Here is a 13,040-nt window from a genome sequence, read left to right on the forward strand (position 1 = left end):
ATGTTCCACACCCTCCCCAATCTTAAATTATTACATTTTGCATCAAATCAATTCTCTGGTCCAATCCCTATTTCGATTGATAATGCTTCTGCCCTACAAATATTAGACTTATCAAAAAACATGAATTTGGTTGGACAAGTTCCAAGTCTAGGGAATTTACAAAATCTTTCCATTCTAAGTTTGGGATTCAACAATTTAGGTAACATTTCAACTAAGGATTTAGAGTTTTTAAAATATTTGACAAATTGCAGTAAACTATACGTGCTTTCAATAGATTCTAATAATTTTGGAGGACATTTGCCAAATTCCATAGGCAACTTTTCCACTGAACTTAAATATTTATTTATGGGGGGTAATCAGATATCAGGAAAAATTCCTGACGAATTAGGAAATCTAGTTGGCTTAATTCTCTTGACCATGGAGTATAACTTCTTTGAGGGAATTATTCCAACTACTTTTGGAAAGTTCCAAAAGATGCAGCTTTTATCTTTGGATGGAAACAAATTGTCTGGAGGTATTCCACCCTTCATAGGCAATCTCAGTCAATTGTTTAAATTAGTATTAGATCATAATATGTTTCAAGGAATTATTCCTCCAAGCTTAGGAAACTGTCAAAATTTACAATATCTAGATCTGTCTCATAATAAGCTTAGAGGAACCATACCTGTAGAGGTTTTAAATCTGTTTTCTTTATCAATCTTATTGAACTTGTCACATAACTCTTTGAGCGGTACTTTACCAAGAGAAGTGGGTATGTTAAAAAATATTGCAGAATTAGATGTCTCTGAGAATCATCTATCTGGTGATATTCCGAGAGAAATTGGTGAATGTACAAGCTTAGAATATATTCATTTGCAAAGGAACTCCTTTAACGGAACAATACCGTCCTCTTTGGCTTCTCTCAAAGGTCTTCGATATTTAGACCTTTCAAGAAATCAATTGTCTGGATCAATTCCTGATGGTATGCAAAATATCTCATTTTTGGAATATTTTAATGTTTCTTTTAACATGTTGGAAGGAGAGGTACCGACAAAAGGTTTATTTGGAAATTCAACCCAAATAGAATTGATTGGAAACAAAAAGCTTTGTGGAGGCATTTCCCACCTGCATCTACCACCATGCTCTATCAAGGGTAGGAAACATGCAAAACAACACAAGTTCAGGTTGATAGCAGTCATAGTTAGTGTGGTTTCTTTTATTCTCATACTTTCATTTATCATAACTATCTACATGATGAGGAAAAGAAATCAAAAGAGATCTTTTGATTCACCAACAATTGATCAACTAGCTAAGGTTTCATACCAAGAATTACACGTAGGAACCGATGAATTCTCGGATAGAAACATGATCGGATCAGGAAGTTTTGGTTCCGTATACAAAGGAAATATTGTTTCAGAAGATAATGTTGTTGCAGTAAAGGTCTTGAACCTCCAAACAAAGGGCGCTCACAAAAGTTTCATTGTTGAATGTAACGCACTCAAAAATATTAGACACAGAAATTTGGTTAAGGTTTTAACATGTTGTTCTAGCACAAATTACAAAGGTCAAGAATTTAAAGCTCTAGTTTTTGAATACATGAAAAATGGAAGCTTAGAACAGTGGTTACATCCTGAAACTTTGAATGCAAATCCTCCAACAACATTGAACCTTGGTCTTAGATTAAACATCATCATCGATGTTGCTTCTGCATTACATTATCTTCATCGAGAATGTGAGCAGTTAATCCTCCATTGTGATCTAAAACCAAGCAATGTCCTTCTTGATGATGACATGGTTGCTCATTTGAGTGATTTTGGCATAGCAAGACTTGTCTCAACCATTTCTGGTACCTCTCATAAGAATACTAGCATAATCGGAATAAAAGGAACAGTTGGTTATGCTCCACCGGGTATGTTTTAAATTCTTTAATCTTCCATTGTTTTTTTGAATCTTCATATGTTTCGGCGTAGTGATATATAATACCTTTTGTTACATATTTTAGAGTATGGGGTGGGTTCAGAAGTATCCACTTGTGGTGACATGTATAGCTTTGGAATCCTTATGCTGGAAATGCTTACTGGTAGAAGACCCACTGATGAACTTTTTGAAGATGGTCAAAATCTGCATAACTTTGTTACAATTTCATTTCCTGATAATCTTATAAAGATTTTGGATCCACATCTTTTACCAAGAGCTGAAGAAGGAGGAATAGAAGATGGAATTCATGAGATTCTTATTCCAAATGTAGAGGAGTGCTTAACTTCACTTTTTAGGATTGGACTTTTATGTTCATTGGAATCAACAAAAGAAAGAATGAATATTGTAGATGTCAATAGAGAGCTTACCACAATCCAGAAGGTCTTTTTAGCTGGTGAGATGAACTGATATTCCTATATCTTTATTAGAATCATAACTACGTCATTAATTGCTTATGGAATTAGAGTTTTATTTTTATCATCTTATTTTGTATTTCAAAATTCCCAAACTACAAAATATAATGGTAATAATGACCTTCTTGATTTTAATTTCAGGGTCTTGAACAAAATTTCTAAGTCATTTGTGGAAAGAGAAGATATGCAGCATAACGTACTTTGGTTAAGAAAATGAATGTTCAGCTTGAATCACATGTCGCTATACTTTGTTTACTAGTTTTTTATTCTCGAATTATGTACAATTATGTACAATTGATAATTCTCCCATATTTATTTTATCTTCATTCTCATAAGAATTGTCAATGTAGTTAATTCAATGGGTGTATATTTAATCAAATCTTTATTAAAATATGTGTTCAATTCCTAAGTATCTTAAACTTTGTTTGCCCAAATAAAAAAGCAAACAATTTATGTGAACTGATTTTACTTCTTAGTATGACTACAAGAAAATGGTGTTTTAGATTCAACAGGAAAAATGGATGCTAAAAGACAAATTGTGGATGCTAACAGCCTTTTAGAGTTAATATAGAGTCAAAAAAATTTACGACAATAAACGCTTGGATGCTAAACACTAACTTCCAATTGACGCTAAAATAGCATTTTCAAAAGCGGACGCTAAAATTAAAGCTAGACGCATATTAAAGGTATATATAATGTAGACACTACATAGCATCTATAAGTGTGAATGCTAACACAATTTAAAACTAAAATGCAAAGTTTAGAGTTCAAAATTGTGGACCCTAATATTAGGATCCAAATAAAAAAAATTGACGATGCCATGAAAAATAGCCTATGCAATAGCATTCAATTCACTGATTCTAATTAACCTGAATGCATGTGGTTATTTTTTTGTTGATTAACAACCCCTAATCAAACTTAGAAAATAATATTCATGACTTAATAATATAATTTTATAGAAATCAAAATAAGACTTGGAATTCTTACATGAATCCGGCATAGAGTTTGGGATATCTATAGATATACATCAATTGCTATTCATAATTTACACAGTAGTAGAGACTGTTAACATTACTTTGAAATCATTCCAGGATACAATTAGGTTCTGCTAAATGCGGTGTTAGACTTTCTTGGAACTAAATAAAACAAATTCAAGACATTAGTCTATACATAGCACCGATGCCACAAACACAAGTTAGTAAGCATATAATCATTGTCATCATTAACAGAAAACTACAAGCAAATGAGTATTTATAAACATTACTTACATCATAAGCTGCATTCACCAGAATAAATGGAGTCGGGAAAAAAAATATACTACTTACGCATGAAGAAAAAATCTTGCATCACTCAAACATTGCTATGTAACTTGATTGTTGGGAAGAGGCGGCTGCACTTAAAACCTGAAAAAATTAATCGTTATGCATGTAAACTTCAAAGCGCATGGGGTTGCCACACTAACCTTTAGGTTCGATTCGCCCCCACCAATAACGGTATTTGAATCAATGCTAAGGTTCATTAAACACCTTTTTGCCAAAGGTTCCAATGTATATGAATGATTCTCATGAAAAGTTACAACTCTTGGTGAAGAGTTACAACTTTTGGTTCTAAAGTGATTCCATTATTTTAGAAATCACCAAGAATCCCCCATTTTTTCAAAAATACTAAATCTCACAAATCCGGAAATTTCATGCCTTGAGATAATGGTATCTCACAATTTGAACCATTACTTAGTAAGTTAAGTTTTCGTTCATTCCCAAAGAGTATGGTAGACAAGCTTTGAACCAACTATTCATTAGAACAAGTATGCATAACTTACACATAGAATCTCAGTACCGTTGATAAAGAGAATTGTAAAATGACACATTACGAAGGCCTTGTGTCATATATCCTTTTTCATGAGAACTTAAGAGTCAAACCCTCGAAACTCCGTGAAGCGACCAAACTTCATTCTCACATAGGTAGACTATATCGGGATGCCCAATAAGTATGCATTTCAGAAAATATATGTTATATGTCCATTAAGAGAAAAATCTCATCCTACCCCTTTTCTTTCTATGGTCCAAGTACTTTGATCCCTTGGGATGCATCTATTGTCAAGTACTTCAATCACTCTAATAGTATACCTTCACCATTGCACCCAAGACTTGATGTTACTCAAGTGTTGAGTTTCCACCATTGGTGATCAATTAGATTTGGGCTTATACCGCATCCCATATGATATCTTCAATGTTTCAACATCATATCCAAATTTATCATATCCTTGTCAATCATTTCGTCAAATAATTGCAAGATGTTCGTTTAACTTTTATAAACTTTGAATATTCAATTCTTCACATAGATTTTGTGTTTTCATAGCTTTGTATATGGATCAACTTATACTCTTAATAGTGTTCACCTACTATCATTAAACCATGACATTATTGTCAATTTGAGTATATTGTACTAATAGACAAACTCTTATATCATTACACCTTTGCTATTAATTTATTTAACATGCATTTCAATTAAAACATCAATATTTCTTTTATATCTTGGCCAAGATATATCATACTTTGAATGAATTAAACATACATAGCAAAATAAAACATGATCATAAAGGAATGGCATAACCAATTTTCACTTCATAAGATGGGTTTAAACATCTAAGTCATATACTCCAGATAGAATCAAATATAACACAAATATTTTGATCTTTCACTCTCAAACGCCCCATTCTGAACCTCCACTAACTTGAGCGTCAGAGTGTCTGTAAGTGCACATCCTTCATTCGGTCCAACGCTCACCACCTTGAACCACCGCATTAAAGAAAGCACCGGTAGCCACCTTCTGATCAGGTACGAACACATGGTATCTTTGAAAGATTCATAAGTTCTCGGAAGAGCACACAACATGAGTATAATTTTACCTTTATCCTCAATATGCACCTCAATAGTCTTTAAGTCATCAAGGATTTTGTTAAACTCCGTAAGTTGCTCCATGATGGCCTTTAACTCCACCATCTTGAATGAGTAGAGTTGTTGCTTTAGGAATTCCCAATGAGCCAAAGACTTTGTCAACTTTGACCACATCGATGGCGCGGTTGGTTCTTTCGCTACATCTCTCAAAACTTTATCCCTGAGGCACAAGACAATGACACTCATGACCTTATCCACCATATCGGTCTTCTCCGCATGTGACATGGTGACCAGTAACGCACCTTCACCCTTTAAAAATTTCTCACCCTTCCATAAGCCAAAATCATTATCTTCGAAAAATTTCTCAATATCCCACTTTGAACCCATGGTACTTGATTATCGTTTGATCCTTGCCCCACGGTGGACGCCCAAATATTGTTGTGAATTCGTTAAAAATTACACCAATAAAATAATTGATGTGTGGAGGAAAAGAAAGATAGAACACACAAAATTTGTTTACCCGGTTCGTTCCAAAACAGACCTAGTCTGGGGGAGAGAGCAGCCCTCCGTTCCACTATAATGATGAGTAACTTTACAAAGAGATATTAAATGGTTACAAGAATTAGCCTTCAAACCTAACTCTACCAAAAGTCTCAATCTATTATCGTGACTAAGAGACTCAATCTTAATAGTGTTTTATTCAAGGGGAAGCAAAACAATACCAACCTTATTGTCTACGACTTAGAGAAATATCTCTATACCCTAGTTTTTTGTTTGTTTCTAAACCCTGTTTTCAGCCCCTCTGTATCTCAAGGTTTATATTTGATACAATGTCTATATATTTATAGTAAAAGTATCCCTAAAAATTTGGAATAAATCTAAGCACAAAAATACGATTCTGTTTTATTTTCTGCTGGCAAAATCCGACACCAATTTCTACTATTCGGGCGCTGACTTTTTCCGTAAAGAAAAGGCTCAAAACACAACCAAAATTGAGATCGATACAATACTGATTAGTAATCTACCTGAAACAACTGCATTGTTTATGATAGAGGCAAGGAATAAACTGCTACTGATTAGTAATCTACCTGAAACACCTGAACCTCTCAGGAAAAGGAAGATTGCGCTGAGCGGAAAGAATTTAACTAGATGACAGAGGTATGATATAGTGCCAGAAAGAGAGCTCCAAAAAGATTAAAAGAAACAATGCCGATACAACCAAATATTACTATATGTGCTATTTTAAATGGTTGCAAGATTCATGAAAACACCTATGTTGCTAATAAATTTTTTAATACTAAATATTTTTTTTTTGAAGAAGCTAAAATGGATTATATTACTAAAAGTCTGGAGATTTCAGCACAAGGAGTGTCAAAACCCCAGATGAAAGAGTCAAAATACAAGAAATAACAAAGAGTTGGAGCCTAAATAAGCTCAAAAAAATAAGAATGCTGCCCTGTTACAAAAATATTCCCAAGCAAGGTAAAGGATTCAACCACCATGAATGGTAGGAGAAAACAAAACTAGGACGATTTGCCTTCAGCCACCAGTAAGATTGAAGCTTGACTTTATCTAGCAATTGATTAAAAGAAGCTTCTTTTTGGTGAAAGATCCAATCATTCCTTTCAAGCCATATCACCCACACACATGATAGCCAAATAAGGTTAAGAGCTGAGTGTTTGTTGTTTGAAAAACCGATAAAGGTGCCAAATTGATATAAATGGTCTGGCACGTTTTCAGGGAACACTATGTTATAACCAAGCCAGTTAGAAATACCATACCAAAGCTTTCCAAAAAAATCACAAGAGAGGAATAAGTGTTTTGCGTCTTCTATCGTACCGCATCCACCCACGCATAACTGAGCATTCGGATGTAAAATGTGTCTTTTGATTAGATTGTCCGTTGTTGGTAATCTATCACGTAACAAGCGCCAAGCGAAGAAGCTGATTTTCAGGGGCACTTCCTTGTTCCAAATTTCAGTAATGTGAGTAACCGTCAAGTTGTTACTGTTTGATGTCAACATATGGTTATAAGCACTTGAGACATTATAACTGCTGGAGGCATGTAAGTGCCAAATCCACCTGTCAGGATGAGAAGGCTGCAAAACAATATTAGATAAAATATCACAACACTCCCGCACCTTCTCCTCCTCCCAAGCTAACAAACGACGCCGCCACTGCCAAGCTACACCCTCAACCCCCCACCCAAGAGAGTACATTTCAGCCACCGTTGCCATTTTATTAGTAGCTAGATCAAAAAGACGACTGAAACTGTTCTTCAAAACTAACCCGTCAATCCAAGGATCCCACCAAAATAAAGTTTGGGCACCATCACCTACCTCCCGCCCCACATTATCATCAGACCACCGCCCACCTCCCACACCAGCCCCATTTTTAACATTTATCAAATTATTCCACCAAACAGAGTTAAACCTTCCCTCCTCGGCTATTTTACCTCCTACCTCACCATATTTGGCTGATAAAACTCTATACCACAAACTCATATTCTCAACCCGCAGCCGCCAACACCATTTACCAAGTAAAGCCAAATTAAATTCCCTAATCCTCCGCACTCCTAACCCGCCTTCCTCCTTTTTTGAACAAATAGTGCTCCAATTAATCCAAGAAATTTTCCTAACCTCCTCACAACCCCGCCAAAAAAAACAGTTAAATAAAGATTCAATAGAAGAAATGATACCTGCGGGAGCTTTGAAGAAGGAAAGAAAGTAGACCGGAAGAGAGGACAAGACAGACTTTAGGAGAACTAAACGGCCACCCAAAGAGAGATTTCTACTCTTCCAACCCGATAATCTTGATTTAATACGATCAATCAACGGTTGCCAAAATTTTAATTTTCGAGGATCACCACCTATAGGCAACCCCAAATAAAGGAAGGGTGTCGTGCCCAATTTACAATTAAGAACAAAAGCTGCCTCAGCCAACCAAGAGTCATGAATATTAACACCAACTAACATACTTTTGTGGAAGTTTGCCTTAAGACCAGATGTTGCCTCAGAAAGAAGAAGCAAAGCTTGTAGAGATCGAATATTAGCCCAACTTCGTTCCCCAATCAACAAGGTGTCATCAGCAAATTGTAAATGAGAGATGGAGACATGATTATTTGCTCCCACCTTGTAGCCAGAAAATAGGCCAACCTCTACTAAAGCCTTCATCATGACATTCAAACCTTCAGCTGCTATTAAAAATAGAAAGGGTGAAAGAGGGTCACCTTGTCTCAACCCACGTTCAAATTTGAATTCATCTGTTGGGCTACCATTAACAAGGATAGAAGCTGTGGCCGTACTGATGCATTCCATAATCCACTTACGCCATAAGGTAGGGAAGTTCATTTTTTTCATGACAGATTCAAGGTAGGACCAATCAATGGAATCAAAAGCCTTCTCAAAATCAACTTTGAATAAGAGCAAATCTTTTTTCAAGCGCTTAGCGTCCTCCACAATCTCATTAGCAATGAGAATACCATCAAGAATTTGTCTACCATGAATAAAAGCGGATTGTGTTTCAGAAATAACACTAGACATAACCCTTCGCAATCTGTTGGAAAGAACATTGTAGAGACTTCCAACCATAGAGATTGGTCTGAAGTCATTCAGGCACTGCGGGCACTCGATTTTTGGAATTAAAGCAATAAAAGTATTATTGATGCCTTTAGACAACTTTCCATTCCTGTGAAAATCAGATAAGAAGCGCATAAAATCATCACGGAGTTCCGGCCAAAAATCCTTAACAAAACCCATATTAACCCCATCTGGTCCAGGACTTTTAAAACTGTCACAATCCCAAACCGCTTGCTTAACTTCGTCAACTGAAAAAGTTTGATTAGGTCACCACACTGACCTACATTAAGCTTATTAAAATTGAGATTCTCAATGCAAGGTCTTTCAGCAGCCACAGATTGGAAATGAGCTGAGAAATGATTGAAAACTAGTCCCCGGATCCCTTCAACTCCCTCCACAATAGTGCTATTAACAGATAAGGAAAAAATGGAGTTTGCTCGCCGCCTAGAGGACATAATGCAGTGATAGAACTTAGTGTTAGCATCTCCCTCTTTCAACCAAAGTAATCTAGATTTCTGCCATTGCATGCTGGCATTAATACGAGATAGTGATAAAAAGTCAGAAGATAAAGAATGGAGCTCCTCAATTTCCTCCAATAAAAGATCATCCTCCTCCCCTTTAGCATCCAGAAAGGAGATACGATCTTGAACGTTGCTTAAGCGTCCTTCAAGGTTTCGAGTATGATTCTGATGCCACGTGTTCAGGCTTCCTTTAATCATCTTCAGTTTTTCTTTAAGAACAAAGCCTCCCCAACCATCAAGATGATAAGATTGCAAATTATCTCTGACAAATTGTTTGTAACCTGGTAAGTCCCCCCAACACTTCAGCATGCGCCTAGGACGAGGGCCCCAATTTTCTTCGTTCATAGACAACAAAATGGGACAATGATCAGAAAGGCCGCGGTTTAAAGCACGTTGCACCATATTGGGCCAAATAGTGCACCAGTCTTCAGAAAGGAGAAAACGGTCTAGACGGCTCATAGAAACACCATCCCCTCTAAACCAAGTAAAATTTTTGCCACAAAGAGGAAGATCAAAGAGGATGTTACTGTCAATAAATTGATTGAAATGAGAATAATCTTCAATAAAAGAACCAACCACTCTGCTTTTACGTTCAGTGGGAGAACGAATAGCGTTAAAATCACCGCAAACACACCAACAAGTCTCTCTAAAATTACCAATAATTGTTCCAAGGTGATTCCAAACATCTTGCCACCGAAGGGGGTCACACGGTGCATATACATTTGCAAGAGAAAAAACAGCTCCATTTTTCACCATTGTGCCTTGAATAATAACAACATGAGCCACACTCCTTGTAATAATAACATCAACTTCCGCAGTGTCCCAAATAGTTAAGATGCCACCGGAAGCTCCCATAGATGGTCTGTAAGAGAAACCGTAGTTTTGATTACCCCAAAGCGAATAACAAAGAAAATCATTAATACTTTCCAACTTAGTTTCCTGAACACATAAAATCCACGGACGGTGAAATTTCACAATCTTTTGAATTTCCTTTCTTTTCTCAAAACTCCCCAACCCTCTTATATTATAAGAAATAAATTTCATTGTGACCACCAACACGAAAAGTAACAACACAAAAATTAACAACCTGCTGAGGAGACCGCAACATTGGCATGGCTGCCCTCAACTCCTACAACTCCTTTGATTATCTTCCTCTCCAAAATATTAGGCCGAGAGAGAGCTTGGAACATATTAGAACAATCACCCTTGAATTGTAAATTGATAGCTTTACCAATATCTACAATATCTTTACCACGGCCATTAGATTTATCATGCAAAGGAATCCAATTTTTCCAATCTTCCCCGGATGCTGTTGAAGATGATTTCGCATCCAAACATTCTTTGTTCTTATTGTTAATAGAACAAGAGGGAGCTGCTGATTTTTTGTTGAGTTTCTTGAGCATATGAATTAAATTCTGTCGATCTTTGAGTGGCATACGGGCAATACGGCGGAGGCTAATAAGAGTAGGATTATGAGTAACATTATGCCGATGTTTCATCACCTTATTCTTTTTTGAATGTGAGAAAACAACACCAGCATCACCTACATGATGATCCTTGATCCAATCAATACTGCAAGGACCCGAAATTGTTGAAGATTTTCGAGTGTTGGAACAAGATGCTGCCTTTGTTGGATTAATTTTGCTTGCTGCCCCATTGCGTAAACTATTGGAAGAAACACGAGGGTCTGATGGTTGTCCTTCATAAACTTTTGGCTGCACGGGATTAAAAGGTGAAGATACCTGTTGTTGTTGGAAATTAAAAGAAGCTGAGACATGGCTGTTTTGCGCAGCTGAGAGGGCAGCGGAGGGTGCTGCTGTTTTCTTATCAATAGAATGCTCCCAAGCCTCCTTGAGATCATCAACAAGGGCCTCAACAAATGGTTCTTCATTATGCATTTCCTCAAAATATTCCGAGCATTCAGAAACAGAATCAGAAGCTTCTTCCTCAAAACAAACATCACGAGCAAAAACCGCTTCTGCTTCCTCCACAAATTTAATACAATATTGTTTATCATCAATCAAAATATTCTCCACCACATTAATGGCATCAAAACAATTTTTGCTAAGTAAAATACGAGCAAAATCAAACCTCTCCAAATTAGTAGTGCAAGGATCAATTTTTAACAGTCTCCCAAAAGGTGATGAAATAAATTCAAGGAATTTAGAATGCCATACGTGTAAGGGAACACCATAGATCCGGAGCCAAACACCTCTTTCAGACACAATGTCCTCAGCCAAGGACCAAGCACACACATCAGAAAAGAAACAGTTAAAAAAATCAGCAGCTTCGTGATAAACAAACATCATATCTTCTTTGCCGGGACAAAAAAGAACCACATTATCTCCACCTCTAGGTAACACACGAATATTATCAAAACCAGCATCAATGATTTTTTGTTGCACAATAGGAATATAGTCCCCATTCAGCACTCTTGCAAACGCCCCTTTACTTGCCCAAACAACATCTTCATTATCGGAAATAAACTTGCGTGCGACATTTGCACCACTACCGACGTGACTATTCACTACTAGAAAATTCGTTTTTAGCGACGGAAATTTGTGAGGGTTTAATTTCCATCGCAAATTGTGACGGATTTTGTGAGGGGTACTCTTTTGATGTCATTAGCGACGGATTATACGAGGGTCTACGTCGTCGCTACTTATCCGTCATAAATTCCATCAGAAATGTGACATTACGTAGTTTTGTGAGGGATTTAGCGAGGGTTTTATTCCATCTATAACTATTTCGTTACATATTCCGTCGCAGATTCCCCAAATAGTTTGCGACGTCCTTGAATGCCGTCTCAATGAATTTAGCGTTTTTTAATTAAATGATGAAAAATATGAATTAATTCAAAACTTATGGGTGAGATGGGACTTAAACTCGCGACCTTGGATCTGCAATCAATGTAATTTACAACCAGGCTATGGTAACTCATTTGTTATTTCTCTTAATTGTTTTTTATTAGTACTAAGTTATTTTAGATTTTTTTAATTGATTTTTATTAGTACTAAGTTATTTTAGGTTTTTTTTTTTTTTTGAAAATCTTTCCTTTTCTTCCACACATGACCTCACTAGTTTGCATTTTTTTCCTTCATTTTTACTTATTTTTTATTCAAATCTAAATTTGGTTTAAATGTATTTTTGGTCTTCCTATTTATATATTTTTGAAGTTTTAATACCCTTATTTTAAAAACCAATATTTTGATCCTCTATTAAGAAAGTCAACGGATATTTTTGGTCCCCCAACAACATCATTGATGTGACGCTGACTTGGCACAATGATTTAAAAAATATATTTTTATTTTACTTATATATTACAATATTAGTATTCATTATAAAAATTTCTTCAACAGATCTTCATCTTCAACAACCAACAACCACATACACATTTGGGGGTTGAGTTTTAAGAGTGCTGATGATGGATTGTGATTAATCTTGTGTTAGTGTTGAATGTTGACGGTAAAGATGGAGGCAGTTATTTTAATTAATTTATAATATAAAAATAAAATAAATAATAATATTAATCAATAATAATGACATGGAAAATATTTTTTATACCTCATTAATACGCGGTCAGCACCATGTCATTAACGAGGATGTGACATCATCAAAATTTGTGGGGGATCAAAAAAAATTGTTGACTTCCTTAATATAGGGATCAAAAAGTTGG

At 35.9% G+C, this 13,040-nt stretch overlaps 1 protein-coding gene across 1 annotated transcript; it reads left to right on the forward strand.

Moving 5' to 3' along the window:
- Positions 1-2,380, forward strand: LOC11416344 (probable LRR receptor-like serine/threonine-protein kinase At3g47570). The gene is made up of 2 exons (XM_024785873.2): positions 1-1,888; positions 1,982-2,380. Exons 1-2 carry the CDS (start codon positions 1-3, stop codon positions 2,362-2,364), a joined length of 2,271 nt encoding a protein of 756 aa, XP_024641641.2. The 3' UTR covers positions 2,365-2,380.
- The last annotated feature ends 10,660 nt before the right edge of the window (positions 2,381-13,040 follow it).

Source organism: Medicago truncatula, chromosome 6, assembly GCF_003473485.1.
Source record: "Medicago truncatula cultivar Jemalong A17 chromosome 6, MtrunA17r5.0-ANR, whole genome shotgun sequence".
Taxonomy (NCBI): domain Eukaryota; kingdom Viridiplantae; phylum Streptophyta; class Magnoliopsida; order Fabales; family Fabaceae; genus Medicago; species Medicago truncatula.

What these genes read in the sequence shown, in the direction of transcription:
- LOC11416344 (XM_024785873.2), top strand. Translation starts at nt 1, where the DNA reads ATGTTCCACACCCTCCCCAATCTTAAATTATTACATTTTGCATCAAAT. An exon ending in AGTTGGTTATGCTCCACCGG is followed by an intron (nt 1,889 to 1,981) that starts GTATGTTTTAAA and finishes TACATATTTTAG; the next exon opens with AGTATGGGGTGGGTTCAGAA.